Source organism: Ranitomeya variabilis, chromosome 4 (assembly GCF_051348905.1).
Source record: "Ranitomeya variabilis isolate aRanVar5 chromosome 4, aRanVar5.hap1, whole genome shotgun sequence".
NCBI classification, from domain to species: Eukaryota; Metazoa; Chordata; class Amphibia; order Anura; family Dendrobatidae; genus Ranitomeya; species Ranitomeya variabilis.
Genome location: NC_135235.1, coordinates 632,105,205 through 632,129,550, shown reverse-complemented (window position 1 = coordinate 632,129,550; position 24,346 = coordinate 632,105,205). Strand labels below are relative to the sequence as shown.

Below are 24,346 nucleotides of genomic sequence, written 5' to 3'. Positions count from 1 at the left end.
GCAGTGATCATATTGGCACCATGGGTGTTTCACAAACATTTAATACCATGGCATGTCACAACCTTTTTAGTGCCATGATTGCTATCGATTGTGGCATCTGGCGGGTCAATCAACCAGTGTTGGTGTAGGCACCTGCCTTGGCTCTTCCACAGGAGCTTGTCTGTCAACGTAGCCAAGCTGCCAGTGGTGATTGTGCGTGGGAAGTGCTGTTTCGGCTTCTTCTGTCAATCACATGTGATTGACTGCGTGTAAACAGTGATCAGAGAGCGGGGAATACTGAAATTGGTCCCCACATCTCTAGCCGTGCTGGTCAGTTGACGGTGCCTGAAACTTTTGCTTCTGGTGATTGACTGCCTGTGTGAATAGAACAATATTTATTTGTCGACTATCATCTAATGTATATGCACGTTAGAGAGTACCTACACATGTCAGAGCTTTTTATGCATTTTAAGCCCTTTAATTTTGAGCAGATCAGTTGTCTTTATCTGTCTTATGAATACATTTTTTTTTCAATTGTTTAAGAAAATATTGTAATCCTGATTACTGTGCCCCCTTCGTTGATTTACTGTTGTTTGTTTTGTTAAATAATTTCATACGAGTTCTCCATCCGTCTGACTTGTAGTATTTGTTTCAGGATAAAGATCTGCCCCATATTAATACTACAGAGACATATGTGAGGGGCGATGAGCGGTGTAAAGAGGAGATTCCTACATATGACTACCCAGGTGAGTAGTGACCACTAAATGCGGAGAAGTCACAGGTTCTACTCAGTCACTGGATGATATAATTATGTGTTGAAATGTTTAGGGTTTGTTCACACAGATTGTTTCTTTAGATTTTACACATATAGATTTAATGGCTTAAACAAAAAAAACACACACACACACACACACCCCTTTTCACACTATTCTGTATTCACAATCTTGTCTTACTTTTTAAACTTGTCAGTGTTGGGGATTTGAAGTCAGGACTAGAGTTGAGCGAATTTGCTCGGGTTCCCTCTTATTCGGAAAGCTATAGCGCTTACCGAATAAGCTGCAGAGAGAACCCGGCTTCCTGGATCGCTCCAGCTGATTAGCTGATCGACGCTGCATGTGCCGCGGATTTGTCACAGTCACAGCACATGCATGGTGAGCCCAACAAACAGGCTCTCCGTGCATGTGTAGTGACTGTCACACAGCCGACCAAATTCGCTCAACTCTACTCAGAACCCCTGATATGGAAGGCAGAAACTTTACTAGTGAGCCACAGGCTGCACTGTTATGTACAAAATACATTTGTCATCCTGAAAACTTTAGTAGCATCCTTCTCTACAAGCATAATATTCCAATATGCAAATGGTGCAATTGTTTTCAGAATTCTTAAAAAGGACACATATAAGAACTCATAATACATGGGACCACTCTGCTTCTGTTTGCATTGGTTGTACATCAGATCCATTTTTGACATGAATCCTATTATATTCCTAAAATATCCTCACTCCATGAGACAGACAGTGCCACTGCTTTCTACAATGCCACTCTTGCATCAGCTATTGACACGGTTGCCCCTCTCGTTCATGGCAGAGTGCGAGGTATCAATAGACAACCCTGGCACAATAACACCACTAAAAAGCTCCAACAACTGTCCAGGGTTGCAGAGCGGCATTGGAAGAAAACACATTCGCAAGACGACTTCACTGCATTCAAACAGGCAACACTCGCTTTTAAATCGGCTCTCACCTCTGCTAAACAGGCCTACTTCACAACCCACGTATCCTCCCTATCCTCGAACCCCAAACAGTTATTCAAAACCTTTAACTCCGTCCTCCGCCCACCACTGCCCCCTCATCTCTGCTGAGGACTTTGCCACACACTTTAAAACTAAGATCCACCAAACAAGGCAAGTCTTCATTGTTCAACCACCACAACCCCTTTGTATACAAGACCAATGCCCAAACCCAATAACCTCCCTCTCCAAGATCACTGAAGGGGGGGCTTAATTGTCTCCTCTCCAAATCGCACCTCACCACCTGTGCGCTTGATCCCATCCCACCTCCTCCCCAACCTCACCACCACACTTATCCCATCCCTAAGCCACCTCTTCAACCTATCACTAACTTCTGGCACCTTCCCTTCTGCTTTCAAACATGCCACAATTACGCCTATCCTTAAAAAGCCAACCCTCGATCCAACTGCTATGTCCAGCTGTCGCCCAATATCGCTGCTCCCATTCGCTTCCAAACTCCTGGAGCAGCACGTCCACTCTGAACTTTCCTCCCACCTCTCATCCAACTTGCTCTTTGACAATCTACAATCTGGTTTCTGCCCCATCACTCCACTAAGACAGCCCTGACCAAAATCATTAAGGACCTACTTACAGCGAAAGCTAACGGACAATTCTCTATACTCCTCCTTCTAGACCTGTCCTCTGCTTTTGACACAGTTGACCACTGCCTCCTACTACAGATCCTCTCCTCCTTTGGCATCAAAGACCTCGCCCTATCCTGGATCTCCTCATACCTTTCCAACCGCACATTCAGCGTCTCCCACTCCCACACTACCTCCTCATCCCACCCAATCTCTGTTGGAGTCCCCCAAGGCTCTGTTCTAGGACCCCTACTCTTCTCAATCTATACACTTGGCCTGGGACAACTCATAAAGTCCCATGGATTCCAGTACCACCTTTATGCTGATGACACTCAGATCTACCTTTCTGGCCCAGACGTCACCTCTCTGCTGTCCAGAATCCCGGAGTGTCTATCTGCCATATCCTCCTTCTTCTCCTCTCGCTTCCTCAAACTCAATGTGGACAAATCTGAACCTATCATCTTTCACCCATTTCATAGATCTTCCATACCTGACCTATCTATCGCAATTAGTGACATCACGCTTTCCCCCGTACCGGAAATCCGCTGCCTCGGAGTAACCCTTGACTCTGCCCTGTCCTTCAAACCGCACATCCAAGCTCTTTCCACCTCCTGTCTACTAAATGCTTGTGCATGCCTTCATCATCTCCCGCCTTGGCTACTGCAACACCCTCCTCTGTGGCCTCCCTGCTAACACCCTTGCACCTCTCCAGTCCATCCTTAACTCTGCTGCCCGACTAATTCCGACTAATAAATCTCTTCACTGGCTCCCATTCCCTCAGCGTATCCAGTTCAAACTACTAATACTGACCTACAAAGCCATCCATAACCTGTCTCCTCCATATATCTCTGAACTAATCTCCCGATATCTTCCTTCACGTAATCTCCGGTCCTCCCAAGACCTCCTTCTCTTCTCCACACTTATCCGCTCCTCACCCAACTGCCTCCAGGACTTCTCCAGAATAGCCCCCATCCTCTGGAATTCTTTGCCCCAACACATCCGACTATCAACCACATTCGGATCCTTCAGACGGAACCTGAAAACCCACCTCTTCAGGAAAGCCTACAGCCTGCACTGACCCTGCTGCCTCCTCACCACTACCGAAGCTACCGCCTCACCAACACCATAGTTGCTGCAACCCTCACCCTAATGTCTCCTTCCCCACCATCCTGTAGAATGTAAGCCCACAAGGGCAGGGTCCTCTCCCCTCTGTATCAGTCTGTAATTGTTAGTTTGCTTACTGTAAGTGATATCTGTAATTTGTATGTAACCCCTTCTCATGTACAGCACCATGGAATCAATGGTGCTATAGAAATAAAATAATAATAATAAAATGGAACAGAAAAAAGAAAACTCCCAAACAAAAGTGTGAACACGGCCCGAGGCTGTCACCCTAAGAATGGAGAAGTCTGTTTCTCATTTGATTTATAGAGAAAAATTTCCCGTTCAAGTGATTGTGTCTGTGAGAAAACTGGTAACACTCCGATGTCATCCATGTTTATCATCTGAGTGTTGCCCATTCTTCACTGAGCAGTTACATAGTTAGTAAGGCCGAAAAAAGACATTTGTCCATCCAGTTCAGCCTATATTCCATCATAATAAATCCCCAGATCTACGTCCTTCTACAGAACCTAATAATTGTATGATACAATATTGTTCTGCTCCAGGAAGACATCCAGGCCTCTCTTGAACCCCTCAACTGAGTTCGCCATCACCACCTCCTCAGGCAAGCAATTCCAGATTCTCACTGCCCTAACAGTAAAGAATCCTCTTCTATTTTGGTGGAAAAACCTTCTCTCCTCCAGACGCAAAGAATGCCCCCTTGTGCCCGTCACCTTCCTTGGTATAAACAGATCCTCAGCGAGATATTTGTATTGTCCCCTTATATACTTATACATGGTTATTAGATCGCCCCTCAGTCGTCTTTTTTCTAGACTAAATAATCCTAATTTCGCTAATCTATCTGGGTATTGTAGTTCTCCCATCCCCTTTATTAATTTTGTTGCCCTCCTTTGTACTCTCTCTAGTTCCATTATATCCTTCTTGAGCATCGGTGCCCAAAACTGGACACAGTACTCCATGTGCGGTCTAACTAGGGATTTGTACAGAGGCAGTATAATGCTCTCATCATGTGTATCCAGACCTCTTTTAATGCACCCCATGATCCTGTTTGCCTTGGCAGCTGCTGCCTGGCACTGGCTGCTCCAGGTAAGTTTATCATTAACTAGGATCCCCAAGTCCTTCTCCCTGTCAGATTTACCCAGTGGTTTCCCGTTCAGTGTGTAATGGTGATATTGATTCCTTCTTCCCATGTGTATAACCTTACATTTATCATTGTTAAACCTCATCTGCCACCTTTCAGCCCAAGTTTCCAACTTATCCAGATCCATCTGTAGCAGAATACTATCTTCTCTTGTATTAACTGCTTTACATAGTTTTGTATCATCTGCAAATATCAATATTTTACTGTGTAAACCTTCTACCAGATCATTAATGAATATGTTGAAGAGAACAGGTCCCAATACCGACCCCTGCGGTACCCCACTGGTCACAGCGACCCAGTTAGAGACTATACCATTTATAACCACCCTCTGCTTTCTATCACTAAGCCAGTTACTAACCCATTTACACACATTTTCCCCCAGACCAAGCATTCTCATTTTGTGTACCAACCTCTTGTGCGGCACGGTATCAAATGCTTTGGAAAAATCGAGATATACCACGTCCAATGACTCACCGTGGTCCAGCCTATAGCTTACCTCTTCATAAAAACTGATTAGATTGGTTTGACAGGAGCGATTTCTCATAAACCCATGCTGATATGGAGTTAAACAGTTATTCTCATTGAGATAATCCAGAATAACATCCTTCAGAAACCCTTCAAATATTTTACCAACAGTAGAGGTTAGACTTACTGGCCTATAATTTCCAGGTTCACTTTTAGAGCCCTTTTTGAATATTGGCACCACATTTGCTATGCGCCAGTCCTGCGGAACAGACCCCGTCGCTATAGAGTCCCTAAAAATAAGAAATAATGGTTTATCTATTACATTACTTAGTTCTCTTAGTACTCGTGGGTGTATGCCATCCGGACCCGGAGATTTATCTATTTTAATCTTATTTAGCCGGTTTCGCACCTCTTCTTGGGTTAGATTGGTGACTCTTAATATAGGGTTTTCATTGTTTCTTGGGATTTCACCTAGCATTTCATTTTCCACCGTGAATACCGTGGAGAAGAAGGTGTTTAATACGTTAGCTTTTTCCTCGTCATCTACAACCATTCTTTCCTCACTATTTTTTAAGGGGCCTACATTTTCAGTTTTTATTCTTTTACTATTGATATAGTTGAAGAACAGTTTGGGATTAGTTTTACTCTCCTTAGCAATGTGCTTCTCTGTTTCCTTTTTGGCAGCTTTAGTTAGTTTTTTAGATAAAGTATTTTTCTCCCTATAGTTTTTTAGAGCTTCAATGGTGCCATCCTGCTTTAGTAGTGCAAATGCTTTCTTTTTACTGTTAATTGCCTGTCTTACTTCTTTGTTTAGCCACATTGGGTTTTTCCTATTTCTAGTCCTTTTATTCCCACAAGGTATAAACCGCTTACAGTGCCTATTTAGGATGTTCTTAAACATTTTCCATTTATTATCTGTATTCTTATTTCTGAGGATATTGTCCCAGTCTACCAGATTAAGGGCATCTCTAAGCTGGTCAAACTTTGCCTTCCTAAAGTTCAGTGTTTTTGTGACTCCCTGACAAGTCCCCCTAGTGAAAGACAGGTGAAACTGTACAATATTGTGGTCACTATTTCCTAGATGCCCGACCACCTGCAGATTTGTTATTCTGTCAGGTCTATTAGATAGTATTAGGTCTAAAAGTGCTGCTCCTCTGGTTGGATTCTGCACCAATTGTGAAAGATAATTTTTCTTGGTTATTAGCAGAAACCTGTTGCCTTTATGGGTTTCACAGGTTTCTGTTTCCCAGTTAATATCCGGGTAGTTAAAGTCCCCCATAACCAGGACCTCATTATGGGTTGCAGCTTCATCTATCTGCTTTAGAAGTAGACTTTCCATGATTTCTGTTATATTTGGGGGTTTGTAACAGACCCCAATGAGAATTTTGTTACCATTTTTCCCTCCATGAATTTCGACCCATATGGACTCGACATCCTCATTCCCTTCGCTAATATCCTCCCTTAAAGTGGACTTTAGACAAGACTTTACATAGAGACAAACCCCTCCTCCTCTCCGATTTTTACGATCCTTTCTAAACAGACTGTAACCCTGTAAGTTAACTGCCCAGTCATAGCTTTCATCTAACCATGTCTCGGTTATTCCCACTATGTCAAAGTTACCTGTAGATATTTCTGCTTCTAGTTCTTCCATCTTGTTTGTCAGGCTTCTGGCATTTGCGAGCATGCAGTTTAGAGGATTTTGTTTTGTTCCAATCTCCTCGCTGTGGATTGTTTTAGAAATGTTCTTACCTCCCTTCTGAGTATGTTTTCCTGGGTCTTCTTTGTTCGAGTCTAATGTTTTTCTTCCCGTCCCCTCTTCTTCTAGTTTAACGCCCTCCTGATGAGTGTAGCGAGTCTTCTGGCGAATGTGTGTTTCCCAGGTTTGTTGAGGTGTAGTCCGTCTCTGGTGAGGAGTCCATCGTACAAGTAATTCACACCGTGGTCAAGGAATCCGAATCCTTGTTGTCTGCACCACCGTCTTAGCCAGTTGTTCGCATCAAGGATCCTGTTCCATCTCCTGGTGCCATGCCCGTCTACTGGAAGGATAGAAGAAAAAACTACCTGTGCATCCAGTTCCTTTACTTTCTTCCCCAACTCTTCAAAGTCCTTGCAGATTGTCGGTAGGTCCTTCCTTGCCGTGTCATTGGTGCCAACATGTATCAGCAGAAATGGGTGGACGTCCTTGGAGCTGAAGAGCTTTGGTATCCTATCGGTCACATCCTTGATCATCGCACCTGGAAGGCAGCATACTTCTCTTGCGGTTATGTCCGGTCTGCAGATGGCTGATTCTGTGCCTCTCAGTAGTGAGTCTCCCACCACCACTACTCTTCGTTGCTTCTTGGCTGTACTTTTTGCTGTCACTTGTTGCTGTGTGCCCTTTTCTTTTTTGCTTGCTGGTATTGCTTCATCCTTAGGTGTGCCATCTTCATCCTCTACAAAGATTTGATATCGGTTCTTCAGTTGTGTGGTTGGTGATTTCTCCATGGTCTTCTTGCTTCTTTTGGTCACATGCTTCCACTCATCTGCTTTTGGAGGTTCTCTGACACTTTTTTCACCTTCTGTGACCAGTAGAGATGCTTCTGTTCTGTCTAGGAAGTCTTCATTCTCTTTGATGAGTTTCAAAGTTGCTATTCTTTCTTCCAGACCTCGCACCTTTTCTTCTAAAAGGGCCACTAGTCTACACTTCTGACAGGTGAAATTGGATTCTTCTTCTGGTCGATCTGTGAACATGTAGCACATGCAGCAGCTCACCATGTAGGTTGTCACATCTGCCATGTTGCTCCTAGATCCTGCTGACTTGCTGTGTCTTTTCCTTCGTGTGTAATCTACTCAGCCAAGCTTTCTTGCAATAATGTCCTACAGGCAAAAATTCGGTGATGCTTTCCAAGCAGCTGGTCCCGGCTGTACCCAACGATCTTCTTGCTGAGGGAGACTCTTTGCTTTTCCCAGAAGGCACCTGGAATATGCAAATTATCCTCCTCAAGCTTGAATCCCTGGTTTGGTGATGCTTTCCAAGCAGCTGGTCCCGGCTGTACCCAACGATCTTCTTGCTGAGGGAGACTCTTTGCTTTTCCCAGAAGGCACCTGGAATATGCAAATTATCCTCCTCAAGCTTGAATCCCTGGTTTGGTGATGCTTTCCAAGCAGCTGGTCCCGGCTGTACCCAACGATCTTCTTCAGTTGATATTAGAGGCTTTGTCAAATGCCACACAGTTTGTAAAAATGGACAAAGGGACAAAAAATGGATGCAACATATTGAAATCTTAATTTTTTTTAATGTATAAACTGAAACAAATGTAGAATGATTTAGGCCAAAGTCTACATTCACACTCTGTATGGGGGTTATATCTTCATACACGAAAACACATTACCCAGATGTGTCCATCAACCCCTCAGGGAGGTGCGCATTTTGGGTTTTTAGGACAATCTTTTTCTTTTTCATTTACTTGTCCCGTTTCAAGATCCATAATTTGTTTTTTTTTTCCCCATCATCATAACTGTATGATGGTTTAGTTTTTCTCATGATGAGTTGTATTAATCAGTGGCAGGATTTGGGGGTACATAAAACTCTTTATAGGAAAAAATAGAAAAAAACAGCAATTCTTTTATTTTTTTATGTTTAAAATTTTCCATTATTTGTGTTGCATACATTCATGATGGAAGACAATGTTTCCACTGGCCGCAATCATGTGTAAAAGAATATAATGGACCTGTTCTCCATTCTTGAATTTACTACTTATTTTCAGAAAAAACACAAAACCCCACACAGGCTCCAAATCCATGGCTTCTTCTAAATCCACCCCTTTGCCCTGCTCTGTGCTAGACTGCATGTATCTGACAGGGAAGGTATGAAACAAGCACCACCTAATACCACTGAATTACAGACCCCTTTAGGGGTCTCCATTGACCATATAACTCAGGAATGGGGAACCTCCCGCACACGGGCAGTTTATATCCTTTGATGATTTTATTTAGCTTGCTGGTTGATTCCAGGGGACCACAGTTCTTGGGCTCACAGCGGTGTTTTGCCAGCAGCTGGCCATTTAATTCCTTCTTGAACGAACACTCAGTGTCTCCTATACTTCAGCCCCGGTGTCTCCTGTGTGATGTATATGCTGCAATCTCAGTGTATACTATGTGATGTACTAAAACCAACAAATTACCAGCGCCAAATAGTAATAGATCTAATACTAGAGACACACCCACAATAAATATTAATTCCGAACTGAACAAAAAGGAGCTACAAAGATCTCATATGAAAAATTAATTTCTCGATACACTAAGTTCGTGCCTGCAGTAATTGTGTACGCATCAGTTTAGTAATATTATAATAATAATTTTTTTTTTAGTGCCGCATATTATTCTCTGTGATTTGTTACTGCAGGCACTAATATAACAAACACAACCCCTACAAGCTAATTAAGCAATAAAAAAGAGGGACTGAGTATTTTAAACCAAGTAAGCAAAAGTAGCAGCACATGACTATTTGTATATGCCTATGTGAAGATAAAATGCTGACTGTGCTCGACCGCAAGTGGGCTAAAGTTACTCCCATGCACACAGTATAAGGCAATGCTCTCATATGAAGTAAAAGTAACAGCACATGGCTGTTTGTATATGTCCGTGTGAAGATAAAGTGCTGACAGTGCAAGACCGCAAGTGGGCTAAAGTGCAGAAGATAAACAAGTACTTGCTGGTAAGGTATAGTTATAAGGAGTGGACCCCTGCCTGCCTCACCTACTCACTTTTCGATGTGTCTTCATCACGACTCCTGAGCAGGCCTTCTATAAGAGAAGTTATCAGAAGAAGATTTGAAGGCAAAAGAATGCAAGAATTAATTTCCAATAAAGTTGCAGAGTGATTGTTCCAATATATTTTTATATATAATCTTGTGTACATTTTTGGCTACAAAAAAGATTTTTCTTGTTTATCTTGCTTGTACATAATTTCGCTTGCAATTTGTGCATAATCCATACATGATGGTAAAATGGAACTGTTTATTTTAAATCTGGACATTAGAAAACATGCGAATTGGCCATTGGATTTGAAAAAGATTTTAGCAACCCGAATTTTGCATATCTGTGTAATTGATTTGTATTACAATTTGCTTGAAAATGTATACATTTTATGATATTGATATGATTTCAAGGCAGTGTTATTGAAACATATGAATTACTTTTATTCTTGGCAGATAACTGTACCAGAAGTTCCGAGGGAAATCTGATATTTTCAGCTTTTGCAGCAGATGATTATGGTATTACACCAGATACATATGAACAACATGCCATTATCTCAGATACACCTCAAGCCTTTCTCCAAAAAAATCTTTCATCTGATCATTTTCAACCTGTTGTTTCTTCTGCTTCGTCAGTGACCAATGTGCAAAACAAAAGTCATAGAAGGACTAATGAACGTGAACTAGCTCTTAAAGAGGGGAAACCGTTTTCTTGCTCAGAATGTGGGAAATGTTTCAATGGGAAATCGGATCTTGTTAGGCATCGGAAAATTCACACCGGGGAGAAGTTCTTTTCATGTTTAGAATGTGACAAGTGTTTTACACAGAAATCACAGCTTATTGTACATCAGAGAACTCACACAGAGGAGAAGCCATATTCATGTTCAGAATGTGGGAAATGTTTTAATGAGCTATCACATCTCCTTGCACATCAGAGAATTCACACAGGGGAGAAGCCATTTTTATGTTCAGAATGTGGAAAATGTTTCGTAGAGAAATCACATCTTGTAACACATCAGAGAGTTCACACAGGGGAAAAGCCATATTCATGTTTGGAATGTGGGAAATGTTTTAAAACAAGATCATATCTTGTTGTACATCAGAGAATTCACACAGGGGAAAAGCCTTATCCATGTTCAGAATGTGGGAAATGTTTTAAAACGAAATCAGAACTTGTTGTACATCAGAAAATGCACACAGGGGCGAAGCCATTTTCATGTTCAGAATGTGGAAAATGTTTTACATTGAAAGCAAATCGTGTTAGACATCAAAAAACACACACAGGGAAGTAGCAACTTTTCCATTTATGATTTTTTTTAAATGTGTAAGAGAAGAAAGCAAGTTATAGTAAAGTCACACTTACAAAAAAACAGGGAAAACAATTTGGAGCATTAGATTATTAGAAAATGTATACAATTGCCAATGATTAATTGTTACAGAAAAGCAATTAGTATCCATAAAATACATCTATGTATGAACTATATATACAGTACAGACCAAAAGTTTGGACACACCTTCTCATTTAAAGATTTTTCTGTATTTTCATGACTATGGAAATTGTAAATTCACACTGAAGGCATCAAAACTATGAATTAGCACATGTGGAGTTATATGCTTAACAAAAAAGTGTGAATCAACTGAAAATATGTCTTATATTCTAGGTTCTTCAAAGTAGCCACCTTTTGCATTGATGACTGCTTTGCACACTCTTGGCATTCTCTTGATGAGCTTCAAGAGGTAGTCACCGGAAATGGTCTTCCAACAATCTTGAAGGAGTTCCCAGAGATGCTTAGCACTTGTTGGCCCTTTTGCCTTCACTCTGTGGTCCACCTCATCCCAAACCATCTCGATTGGGTTCAGGTCTGGTGACTGGAGGCCAGGTCATCTGGCGTAGCACCCGATCACTCTTGTTCTTGGTCAAATAGCCCTTACACAGCCTGGAGGTGTGTTTGGGGTCGTTGTCCTGTTGAAAAATAAATGATGGTCCAACTAAACGTAAACCGGATGGAATAGCATGCCGCTGCAAGATGCTGTGGTAGCCATGCTGGTTCAGTATGCCATCAATTTTGAATAAATCCCCAACAGTGTCACCAGCAAAGCACCCCCACACCATCACACCTCCTCCTCCATGCTTCACGGTGGGAACCAGGCATGTAGAGTCCATCCGTTCACCTTTTCTGCGTCGCATAAAGACATGGTGGTTGGAACCAAAGATCTCAAATTTGGACTCATCAGACCAAAGCACAGATTTCCACTGGTCTAATCTCCATTCCTTGTGTTCTTTAGCCCAAGCAAGTCTCTTCTGCTTGTTGCCTGTCCTTAGCAGTGGGTTCCTAGCAGCTATTTTACCATGAAGGCCTGCTGCACAAAGTCTCCTCTTAACAGTTGTTGTAGAGATGTGTCTGCTGCTAGAACTCTGTGTGGCATTGACCTGGTCTCTAATCTGAGCTGCTGTTAACCTGCGATTTCTGAGGCTGGTGAGTCGGATAAACTTATCCTCAGAAGCAGAGGTGACTCTTGGTCTTCCTTTCCTGGGGCGGTCCTCATGTGAGCCAGTTTCATTGTAGCGCTTGATGGTTTTTGCAACTGCACTTGGGGACACTTTCAAAGTTTTCCCAATTTTTCAGACTGACTGACCTTCATTTCTTAAAGTAATGATGGCCACTCGTTTTTCTTTACTTAGCTGCTTTTTTCTTGCCATAATACAAATTTTAACAGTCTATTCAGTAGGACTATCAGCTGTGTATCCACCAGACTTCTGCACAACACAACTGATGATCCCAACCCCATTTATAAGGCAAGAAATCCCACTTAAACCTGACAGGGCACACTTGTGAAGTGAAAACCATTTCCGGTGACTACCTTTTGAAGCTCATCAAGAGAATGCCAAGAGTGTGCAAAGCAGTCATCAATGCAAAAGGTGGCTACTTTGAAGAACCTAGAATATAAGATATATTTTCAGTTGTTTCACACTTTTTTGTTAAGTATATAATTCCACATGTGTTAATTCATAGTTTTGATGCCTTCAGTGTGAATTTACAATTTTCATAGTCATGAAAATACAGAAAAATCTTTAAATGAGAAGGTGTGTCCAAACTTTTGGTGTGTACTGTGTGTGTATATATATATATATATATATATATATATATATATATATATAATATTTACATAAAAGATGCCGCTCTCTCCTGTTTGATGTGACATCGTCAATGGAGAGTTGCTGCTATTCATTATCAGGACAGTTGCCAACCAACACCCAGCCGGTTTGTTAAGTATTTTATTATTATATACATAACATACAGCTCTGGCAAAAATTAAGAGACCACTGCACAGTTTTATAAAAATCAGCTTCTCTACATGTCTGACAGCCATTCCATTCCAGTGTCAGTTGAATTCCAACCAGAGTACACCTCACTCTACTTAATCTGCATCTGATTAGGAGATCACCGGAACCAGGGGCGTAACTACCGCGGTCGCAGCGGTCGCCATTGCGACCGGGCCCCGCAGGTCAGGGGCCCCGGGCCGGCAGGTCTGAGCAGGGCCAGGCTGGCCATCGGGCACTTCTGGCAAATGCCAGAAGAGCCGATGCCAGTAGTGGGCCGCTGCACTGTTCCTCCCCCGGAACCCCCCCAGTGCCGCCGCCGCCGCCGCATTTAACTATACCGGCGTCTATGACACCGGTATAGTTCAATGCAATGATGGGAGGAGAGAGCGTCACCTGACGCTTCCTCTCCCATCATTCCCCGCTCTGCCTCTGACAGTACACTGCGGGTGCGCGATGACGTCATATCATCGCGCACCTGCAGTGTCCTGGGCAGACTGCAGCCGCCAGGAGCAGCGCGGGCAAAAGGAAAGGTGAGGAGAGTTTTTTTTTTTTTTTCTTTTTAACCGGACTGTGGGGCCATTATCGGGGGGGGGGGGGGGATGAGATGAGATGTGGGCTGTGCTCTATATACCCCTGTGCGGGCTGTGCTGTATATACCCCTGTGCGGGCTGTGCTGTATATACCCCTGTGCGGGCTGTGCTGTATATACCCCTGTGCGGGCTGTGCTGTATATACCCCTGTGGGGGCTGTGCTGTATATATCCCTGTGCGGGCTCTGCTGTATATACCCCTGTGGGGGCTGTGCTGTATATATCCCTGTGCGGGCTCTGCTGTATATATCCCTGTGGGGGCTGTGCTGTATATACCCCTGTGGGGGCTGTGCTGTATATATCCCTGTGCGGGCTCTGCTGTATATATCCCTGTGCGGGCTCTGCTGTATATACCCCTGTGCGGGCTGTGCTGTATATACCACTGTGCGGGCTCTGCTGTATATACCACTGTGCGGGCTCTGCTGTATATACCACTGTGCGGGCTGTGCTCTATATACCACTGTGCGGGCTCTGCTGTATATAACACTGTGCGGGCTGTGCTGTATATACCACTGTGCGGTCTGTGCTGGATATACCACTGTGCGGTCTGTGCTGGATATACCACTGTGCGGTCTGTGCTGGATATACCACTGTGCGGTCTGTGCTGGATATACCACTGTGCGGTCTGTGCTGGATATACCACTGTGCGGTCTGTGCTGGATATACCACTGTGCGGTCTGTGCTGGATATACCACTGTGCGGTCTGTGCTGGATATACCACTGTGCGGTCTGTGCTGGATATACCACTGTGCGGTCTGTGCTGGATATACCACTGTGCGGGCTGTGCTGGATATACCACTGTGCGGGCTGTGCTGGATATACCACTGTGCGGGCTGTGCTGGATATACCACTGTGCGGTCTGTGCTGGATATACCACTGTGAGGGCTGTGCTCTATATACCCCCTGTGCTGGCTGTGCTGTATATACCCCTGTGCGGGCTGTGCTGTATATACCCCTGTGCGGGCTGTGCTGTATATACCCCTGTGCGGGCTGTGCTGGATATACCACTGTGAGGGCTGTGCTGGATATACCACTGTGCGGTCTGTGCTGGATATACCACTGTGCGGGCTCTGCTGTATATACCACTGTGCGGGCTCTGCTGTATATAACACTGTGCGGGCTGTGCTCTATATACCACTGTGCGGGCTCTGCTGTATATAACACTGTGCGGGCTGTGCTGTATATACCACTGTGCGGTCTGTGCTGGATATACCACTGTGCGGTCTGTGCTGGATATACCACTGTGCGGTCTGTGCTGGATATACCACTGTGAGGGCTGTGCTGGATATACCACTGTGCGGTCTGTGCTGGATATACCACTGTGAGGGCTGTGCTGGATATACCACTGTGCGGTCTGTGCTGGATATACCACTGTGCGGTCTGTGCTGGATATACCACTGTGCGGTCTGTGCTGGATATACCACTGTGCGGTCTGTGCTGGATATACCACTGTGAGGGCTGTGCTCTATATACCCCCTGTGCTGGCTGTGCTGTATATACCCCTGTGCGGGCTGTGCTGTATATACCCCTGTGCGGGCTGTGCTGTATATACCCCTGTGCGGGCTGTGCTGGATATACCACTGTGAGGGCTGTGCTGGATATACCACTGTGCGGTCTGTGCTGGATATACCACTGTGCGGTCTGTGCTGGATATACCACTGTGCGGTCTGTGCTGGATATACCACTGTGCGGGCTGTGCTGGATATACCACTGTGCGGGCTGTGCTGGATATACCACTGTGCGGGCTGTGCTGGCACCCAACACCATGTTGCAGTGCAGGAGATTCCTGCAACAGTCCGAGGCGTATCTAGGGGAAGCGGGGCGGGGGAAGGTGGGGGGGTTGCGGGGGCGGGGGAAGGTGGGGGGGTAGGGGGGGGGCCCCATTTGGAAGTTCGCACCGGGGCCCATAACTTTGTAGTTACGCCACTGACCGGAACTAAATCTTATTTAATGAAGGAAAGTATAAAAAAACACTGCTGTGCTGTTCACAATCCTCTTGCAATAGGAGAAGCTGGGTGGCCAAACAAGTACTAGTAATAACCCAAAAGTAATAGGAATGAAAAAATAACTTTTAACCATGCCAATGGAGTTGAAAAGAAAGGTCTTGAGTGAGGAAAAGAAGTGCTCAATTCTGGCTTTACTAGCAGAGGGACACAGTGAGCGTCATGTTGCCTCCATCCTTAAAATTTCTAAGATGGCAGTCCATTACAACAAGGTCAAGCAGCAGACATTGGGGAAAACAAGGCCAGCAGAGGGCAAAAATGACTCTCCACTGACCGGGATGACCTTCATCTTATTCGAATGTCACTCAGCAACTGTAGGATGACATCAAGTGACCTACAAAAGGAATGGCAAATGGCAGCTGAGGTGAAGTGCACGGCAAGAACAGTTTCTAACAGGCTCCTAGAGGCAGGACTCAAGTCATCTGAAGCTAGAGAAAGCCTTTCATTAATGAGGAGCAAAGGAGAGCCAGGCTGAATTTTGCCAAAGACTATAGGAATTGGAGCACAGAGGACTGGAGTAAGGTAATCTTCTCTGATGGGTCTAATTTTGAGCTTTGCCCAACACCTGGTCATCTAATGGTTAGATGGAGACCTGGAGAGGCATACAAGCCACAGTGTCTTGCACCCACTGTGAAATTTGGGGGAGGATCAGTGATGATCTGGGGATGCTTCATCAAGGCTGGAATTGGGCAGGTTGTTCTTTGTGAAAGTCATATGAATCAAGCCTCATACAAGGTTATCCTAGAAAAACAGTTGATTCCTTCTGCTCAAGCAATGTTCCCCAACTCTGAGGACTGTTTTTTCCAGCATGACAATGCACCAAGCCACACAGCTAGGTCAGTCAAGGTGTGGATAAAGGACCACCACATCAAATCACTGTTATGCCAGCGCAATCTCCACCTGAAGCCGATTGAAAACCTCTGGAATGTAGTCAAGAGGAAGATGGATAGTCACAAGCCATCAAACAAAGAAAAACTGCTTAAATTTTTGTACCAGGAGAGGCATAAGGTCGCCCAAATGCAGTGTGAAAGACTGGTGGAAAGCATGCGAAGACGCATGAAAGCTGTGACTAAAAATCATGGTTATTCCACAAAATATTGATTTCTAAATTCTTCCTGAGTTAAAACATTAGTATAGTTCTTTCTAAATGATTATGAACTTTTTTTTGCATTATTTGAGGTCTGCGAGCAATGCATTTTTTTGTTATTTTGACCATTTCTCATTTTCAGAAAATAACTACAAAATGTATTGCTTGGAACTTCGGAGACATGTTGTCAGTAGTTTATAGAATAAAAGAACAATTTACATTTTACTCAAAAATATACCTATAAAGAGAAAAAATCAGACAAACTGAAAATCTTGCAGTGGTCTCTTGATTTTTGTCAGAGCTGTATATAAAGTGCCCTTAGGCATAGTCTAAACACACAGATTCATGGGAACATTTAACATCCTCCAATCATGTATGAATACAGTTTAACTCATTACAGACCAGAATACAAAAAGACAAATATACTCAGCTGATTCTTCAAATTATAGGGGTAATGTTTGCCTAAACAAGAGCACATAACCACTATTCCACTATTTATATGGATCATACCTGAATCATACATAAATTTATTGACAAAAAATGTAATAAAACATTAAATTATCTCAGAATATATATGACCTCTTTAACTTTATAATTGCCAATTTATATATACCGAATATACTCGAGTATAAGTTGAGATTTTCAGCCCATTTTTTTAGGCTGAAAGTGCCCCTCTTGGCTTATACTCGAGACATTGTCCCAGGGGTGCGGCAGCTGTCACATCATACTCATCCTCCCGGCGTGGTCTCTGCAAGTCCCTGCTTCTCAGATTGTCTCTGGCAGCTCTTCCTGTGTTCATTGGTCACGTGGTACCGCTCATTAAAGTAATGAATATGGACGCGACTCCACTCGCATAGGCGTGGAGCAGGAACAAGCTGCCAGTGCGCGCCAGAGACCATCTGAGAAGCAGGGACTTGCAGAGAGACCATTCCAGGAAGGGTGAGTATGACGGGGGAGGGTGAGCCATATGATATTCATCTGTCCCTGTTCCACCGCCGGGCTGTGTGTTCCGGGCTGTGACGTTCAGGTCAGAGGGCGCGATGACGTGGTTAGTGCACGCCCTCTGCCTGAACAGTCACTGCAGAGAGACGGAAGACACAGCGGTGCACGGCGGTGGAACGGGAACAGGTGAATATGGCAAGTGCCGGAGGCCTGAGCCAGCGGCAACTCCAGCACCTGGCTCCCAAAGCACGACCCTGGCACTCAGCACCCAGTGATGAGAGGTGAGTATGTCTTTTTTTTTAATTGCAGCAGCAGCATACAGGGCATATTATTCTATGGAGCATCTTATGGGGCCATCAACCTTTATGGAGCAGCATATGGGGCATATTGTGCTAGGGAGCATCTTATGGGGCCATCAACCTTTATGGAGCAGCATATGGGGCATATTTTGCTATGGAGCATCTTATAGGGCCATCAACCTTTATGGAGCAGCATATAGTAACATAGTTATTAAGGTTGAAGGAAGACTTTAAGTCCATCTAGTTCAACCCATAGACTAACCTAACATGCCCTAACATGTTAATCCAGAGGAAGGCAAACAAAACCCATGTGGCAAAGAGTAAGCTTCACATTGGGGAAAAAATTTCCTTCCCAACTCCACATGCGGCAATCAGACTAGTTCCCTGGATCAACACCCTGTCAAGGAATCTAGTGTATATAACCTGTAACATTATACTTTTCAAGAAAGACATCCAGTCCCCTCTTAAATTTAAGTAATGAATCACTCATTACAACATCACAACATCATACGGCAGAGAGTTCCATAGTCTCGCTGCTCTTACAGTAAAGAATGTGCGTCTGTTATTATGCTTAAACCTTCTTTCCTCCAGACGTAGAGGATGCCCCCTTGTCCCTGTCTCAGGTCTATGATTAAAAAGCATGTCGAAAAGCCGCGGAGACACCATCACGTGTTTCTCAACGCAAGCAATGAATAGCCAGATCTCCCCGAGGTCATTCATCCTTATGTTTATGATTAAAAAGCTCATCAGAAAGGCCTTTGTACTGTCCCCTCATATATTTATACATTATAATAAGATCACCCCTTAGCATTTGTTTTAAATAGCCCCAAGTGTAATAATCTATCTTGGTATTGCAGACCCCCAGTCCTCTAATAACCTTGGACGCTCTTCTCTGCACCTGCTCTAGTTCAGCTATGTCTTTCTTATACACCGGAGACCAGAACTGTACACAGTATTTTAAGTGTGGTCGAACTAGTGACTTGTATAGAGGTAAAATTATGTTCTCATGAGCATCTATGCATCTTTTAATGCATCCCATTATTTTGTTTGCCTTTGTAGCATCTGCCTGACACTGGCCACTAAATGTGAGTTTGTCATCCACCCATACTCCCAGGTCTTTTTCATTGATGGTTTTGCCCAGAGTTTTAGAATTAAGGACATAGTTATACATCGTATTACTTCTACCCAAGTGCATGACCTTACATTTATCCCCATTAAAGCTCATTTGCCATTTATCAGCCCAAGCTTCTAGTTTACATAAATCATCCTGTAATATTATTATTAATTACCCTGCAGAGTTTAGTGTTATCTGCAAATATTGAAATTCCGCTCTGTATTCCACCTACAAGGTCATTAATAAATATGTTAAAAAGAAGAGGGCCCAATACTGACCCCTGTGTTACCCCACTGCTAACCGCGACCCAGTCCGAGTGTGCTCCATTAATAACCACCCTTTGTTTCCTATCCCTGAGCCAGCTCTTAACCCACTTACACATATTTTCCCCTATCCCCATTCTCATTTTATGTATCAACCTTTTATGTGGCACTGTATCAAAAGCTTTTGAAAAGTCCATATATACTACGTCCACTGGGTTCCCTTGGTCCAGTCCTGAACTTACCTCTTCATAGAAATTGATCAGATTAGTCTGACAGGAACGGTCCCTAGTAAACCCATGTTGGTATTGGGTCATGAGGTTATTCCTCTTCAGATACTCCAGTATAGCATCCCTTAGAATGCCCTCCAGGATTTTACCCACAGTAGAGGTTAAGCTTACTGGCCTATAATTACCGAGTTCAGTTTTTGTCCCTTTTTTGAATATTGGCCCCACATTTGCTATACGCCAGTCCTGTGGTACAGACCCTGTTATTATGGAGTCTTTAAAGATTAAAAATAATGGTCTATCAATGACTGTACTTAATTCTTGCAGTACTCGGGGGTGTATCCCATCCGGGCCCAGAGATTTGTCAATTTTAGTGATTTTTAGACGCCGCCGTACTTCCTGCTGGGTTAAGCAGGTGACATTTAATGGGGAATTTTTGTTATCACTGATCATATTGTCTGCCATGGAATTTTCTTGTGTAAATACTGATGAAAAAAAGTCATTTAGCATATTGGCTTTTTCCTCATCCTCATCCACCATTTCACCCAGACTATTTTTAACCCCTTTCTGACATCTGACGTACTATCCCGTCGAGGTGGGGTGGGCCTGTATGACCACCGACGGGATAGTACGTCATACTCGATCGGCCGCGCTCACGGGGGGAGCGCGGCCGGGTGTCAGCTGCATATCGCAGCTGACATCCGGCACTATGTGCCAGGAGCGGTCACGGACCGCCCCCGGCACATTAACCCCCGGCACACCGCGATCAAACATGATCGCGGTGTACCGGCGGTATAGGGAAGCATCGCGCAGGGAGGGGGCTCCCTGCGGGCTTCCCTGAGACCCCCGGAGCAACGCGATGTGATCGCGTTGCTCCGAGGGTCTCCTACCTCCCTCCTCGCCGCAGGTCCCGGATCCAAGATGGCCGCGGCATCCGGGTCCTGCAGGGAGGGAGGTGGCTTACCGAGTGCCTGCTCAGAGCAGGCGCTGGTAAGCCTGCAGCCCTGCACAGCAGATCGCAGATCTGACAGAGTGCTGTGCACACTGTCAGATCACCGATCTGTAATGTCCCCCCCTGGGACAAAGTAAAACAGTAAAAAAAAAAATTCTTCACGTGTGTAAAAAAAAAAAAAAAAAATCCTAAATAAATAAAAAAAAAAAATTTTTATTATTCCCATAAATACATTTCTTTAGCTAAATAAAAAAAACAAAACAATAAAAGTACACATATTTAGTATCGCCGCGTCCGTAACGACCCAACCTATAAAACTGCCCCACTAGTTAACCCCTTCAGTAAACACCGTAAGAAGAAAAAAAAAAACGAGGCAAAAAACAACGCTTTATTATCATACCGCCGAACAAAAAGTGGAATAACACGCGATCAAAATGACTGATATAAATAACCATGGTACCGCTGAAAACGTCATCTTGTCCCGCAAAAAACGAGCCACCATACAGCATCATCAGCAAAAAAATAAAAAAGTTATAGTCCTGAGAATAAAGCGATACCAAAATAATTATTTTTTCTATAAAATAGTTTTTATCGTATAAAAGCGCCAAAACATAAAAAAAATGATATAAATGAGATATCGCTGTAATCGTACTGACCCGACGAATAAAACTGCTTTATCAATTTTACCAAACGCGGAACGGTATAGACGCCTCCCCCAAAAGAAATTCATGAATAGCTGGTTTTTGATCACTATGCCTCACAAAAATCGGAATAAAAAGCGATCAAAAAATGTCATGTGTCCGAAAATGTTACCAATAAAAACGTGAACTCGTCCCGCAAAAAACAAGATCTCACATGACTCTGTGGACTCAAATATGGAAAAATTATAGCTCTCAAAATGTGGTAACGCAAAAAATATTTTTTGCAATGAAAAGCGTCTTTCAGTGTGTGACGGCTGCCAATCATAAAAATCCGCTAAAAGTAAATCAAACCCCCCTTCATCACCCCCTTAGTTAGGGAAAAATAAAAAAAATAAAAAATGTATTTATTTCCATTTTCCCATTAGGGTTAGGGTTAGGCCTAGAGTTAGGACTAGAGTTAGGGCTAGGGTTAGGGTGAGGGCAAGGGTTAGGGCTAGGGTTGGGGATAGGGTTAGGGCTAGGGTTAGGGTTGGGGCTAGGGTTAGGGCTAGGGTTGGGGCTAGGGTTGGGGCTAGGGTTAGGGCTAGGGTTAGGGCTAGTGTTACGGCTAGTGTTAGGGCTAGTGATAGGGCTAGGGTTATTGCTAGGGTTAGGGCTAGGGTTAGGGCTAGGGTTGGGGCTACAGTTAGGGTTGGGGCTAAAGATAGGGTTAGGGTTTGGATTACATTTACGGTTGGGAATAGGGTTGGGTGTGTCTGGGTTAGAGGAGTGGTTAGAGTTACTGTTGGGATTAGGGTAAGGGGTGTGTTTGGATTAGGGTTTCAGTTATAATTGGGGGGTTTCCACTGGTTAGGCACATCAGGGGCTCTCCAAACGGGACATGGCATCCGATCTGAATTCCAGCCAATTCTGCGTTGAAAAAGGAACAGTGCTCCTTCCCTTCAGAGCTCTCCCGTGTGCCCAAACAGGGGTTTACCCCAATATATGGGGTATCAGCGTACTCAGGACAAATTGGACATCATCTTTTGGGGTCCAATTTCTCCTGCTACCCTTGGGAAAATACAAAAGTGGGGGCCAAAAAATAAGTTTTGTGGGAAAAAAAGGATTTTTTATTTTCACGGCTCTGCTGTTATGATCCTTAGTGGCTGAGGATCACAGAATGGACTAGCTAAGTTACTGAACATAGAACGAGCTCTAGGGAGGTGGTAACTGGACTGACCGCAAACCCTGATCCTAACAAACACACTAAAGGTAGCCTGTGAACGTGCCTAAATTCCTGGACGTCTCGACGCAGCCTGAGAAACTTGCTACCCCTATAGAGAAAGTAAGACCTCACTTGCCTCAGAAAAATGACCCCAAAGATATAGGAAGCCCCCAACAAATAATAACGGTGAGGTAAGGGGAAAAAACAAAACGTAGAAATGAAAACATTCAGCAAATGAGGCCCACTAATACTAGATAGCAGAAGACAGGCAGGGAACTGTGCGGTCAGTAAAAAACCCTATACAAAATATCCACGCTGAGAATACAAGAACCCCCACACCAACTAACGGTGTGAGGGGAGAAACTCAGCCCCCTAGAGCTACCAGCAAGCAAGGAAATCACATATTAGCAAGCTGGACAAGGACAAATAAATAACCAAGAAACATATTGAACACTGATGAGCAAAAAATAACCAAACAGAAACTTAGCTTCTCTTGGCGAGACTGAAAACGAAGGGATTCAGGAGAGATCAAAATAGCACTGAATACATCGACAGCAGGCAACCACTGAAAGTCCAGGTGAGCTAAATAAGAAACCAGCTAACAGATAACGAGACAGCTGAACCAGCCTCAGACCTGCAGAATGACACAAAGCCACCAGAGGGAGCCCAAAGACAGCACTCACACAGTACCACTTGTGACCACAAGAGGGAGCCCAAAAACAGAGTTCACAACAGTACCCCCCCTTGAGGAGGGGTCACCGAACCCTCATCAAAACCCCCAGGGCGATCAGGATGAGCCACATGGAAGGCACGAACCAAATCATCAGAGGCGACAACCCAGGAATTATCCTCCTGACCATAGCCCTTCCACTTAACCAAATACTGAAGCCTCCGTCTAGAAACACGAGAATCCAAGATCTTCTCCACCACGTACTCCAATTCGCCCTCAACCAGCACCGGGGCAGGGGGCTCAACAGATGGAACCACAGGCACCACATACCTCCGCAACAAAGACCTATGGAACACGTTATGAATGGCAAACGACGCTGGGAGGTCCAAACGAAATGACACCGGGTTAAGGATTTCCAAAATCTTATAAGGACCGATGAAGCGAGGCTTGAATTTAGGAGAGGAGACCTTCATAGGAACATACCGAGAAGACAGCCATACCAAATCCCCAACACGAAGTCGGGGACCCACACCGCGACGGCGGTTGGCAAAGCGCTGAGCCTTCTCCTGTGACAACTTCAAATTGTCCACCACATGGTTCCAAATCTGCTGCAACCTATCCACCACAGAATCCACCCCGGGACAGTCAGAAGGCTCGACCTGACCCGAGGAGAAACGAGGATGAAAACCAGAATTGCAGAAAAAAGGCGAAACCAAAGTAGCAGAACTAGCCCGATTATTAAGGGCAAACTTGGCCAATGGCAAAAAAGTCACCCAATCATCCTGATCAGCAGAAACAAAACATCTTAAATAAGGTTCCAAGGTCTGATTAGTTCGCTCGGTTTGTCCATTCGTCTGAGGATGGAAGGCCGACGAAAAAGACAAATCAATGCCCATCTTAGCACAAAAAATCCGCCAAAATCTGGACACAAACTGGGATCCTCTGTCAGACACAATATTTTCAGGGATGCCATGCAAGCGAACCACATTCTGAAAAAATAGAGGAACCAAATCAGAGGAGGAAGGCAACTTAGGCAAGGGCACCAAATGGACCATTTTGGAAAAACGATCACACACCACCCAGATGACAGATATTCTCTGAGAGACTGGAAGATCCAAAATAAAATCCATGGAAATGTGCGTCCAAGGCCTCTTCGGGACAGGCAAAGGCAAAAGCAAACCGCTGGCACGAGAACAGCAAGGCTTAGCCCGAGCACAAATCC

General features: G+C 44.2%; 2 protein-coding genes across 2 annotated transcripts in view; both read left to right on the top strand.

Moving 5' to 3' along the window:
• LOC143767028 (uncharacterized) overlaps positions 1 to 11,350 on the top strand; it is a 56,763-nt gene extending 45,413 nt beyond the window's left edge. Inside the window, exons 12-13 of the mRNA XM_077255048.1 lie at positions 635 to 725; positions 10,268 to 11,350. Coding sequence (XP_077111163.1) covers positions 635 to 725; positions 10,268 to 11,103 — 927 coding nt within the window. The 3' untranslated portion in view covers positions 11,104 to 11,350. The remainder of the gene's footprint in view (positions 1 to 634; positions 726 to 10,267) is intronic.
• LOC143767327 (uncharacterized) overlaps positions 1 to 24,346 on the top strand; it is a 760,398-nt gene that overhangs the window by 616,570 nt on the left and 119,482 nt on the right. The gene's annotated exons all lie outside the window — the stretch shown is intronic.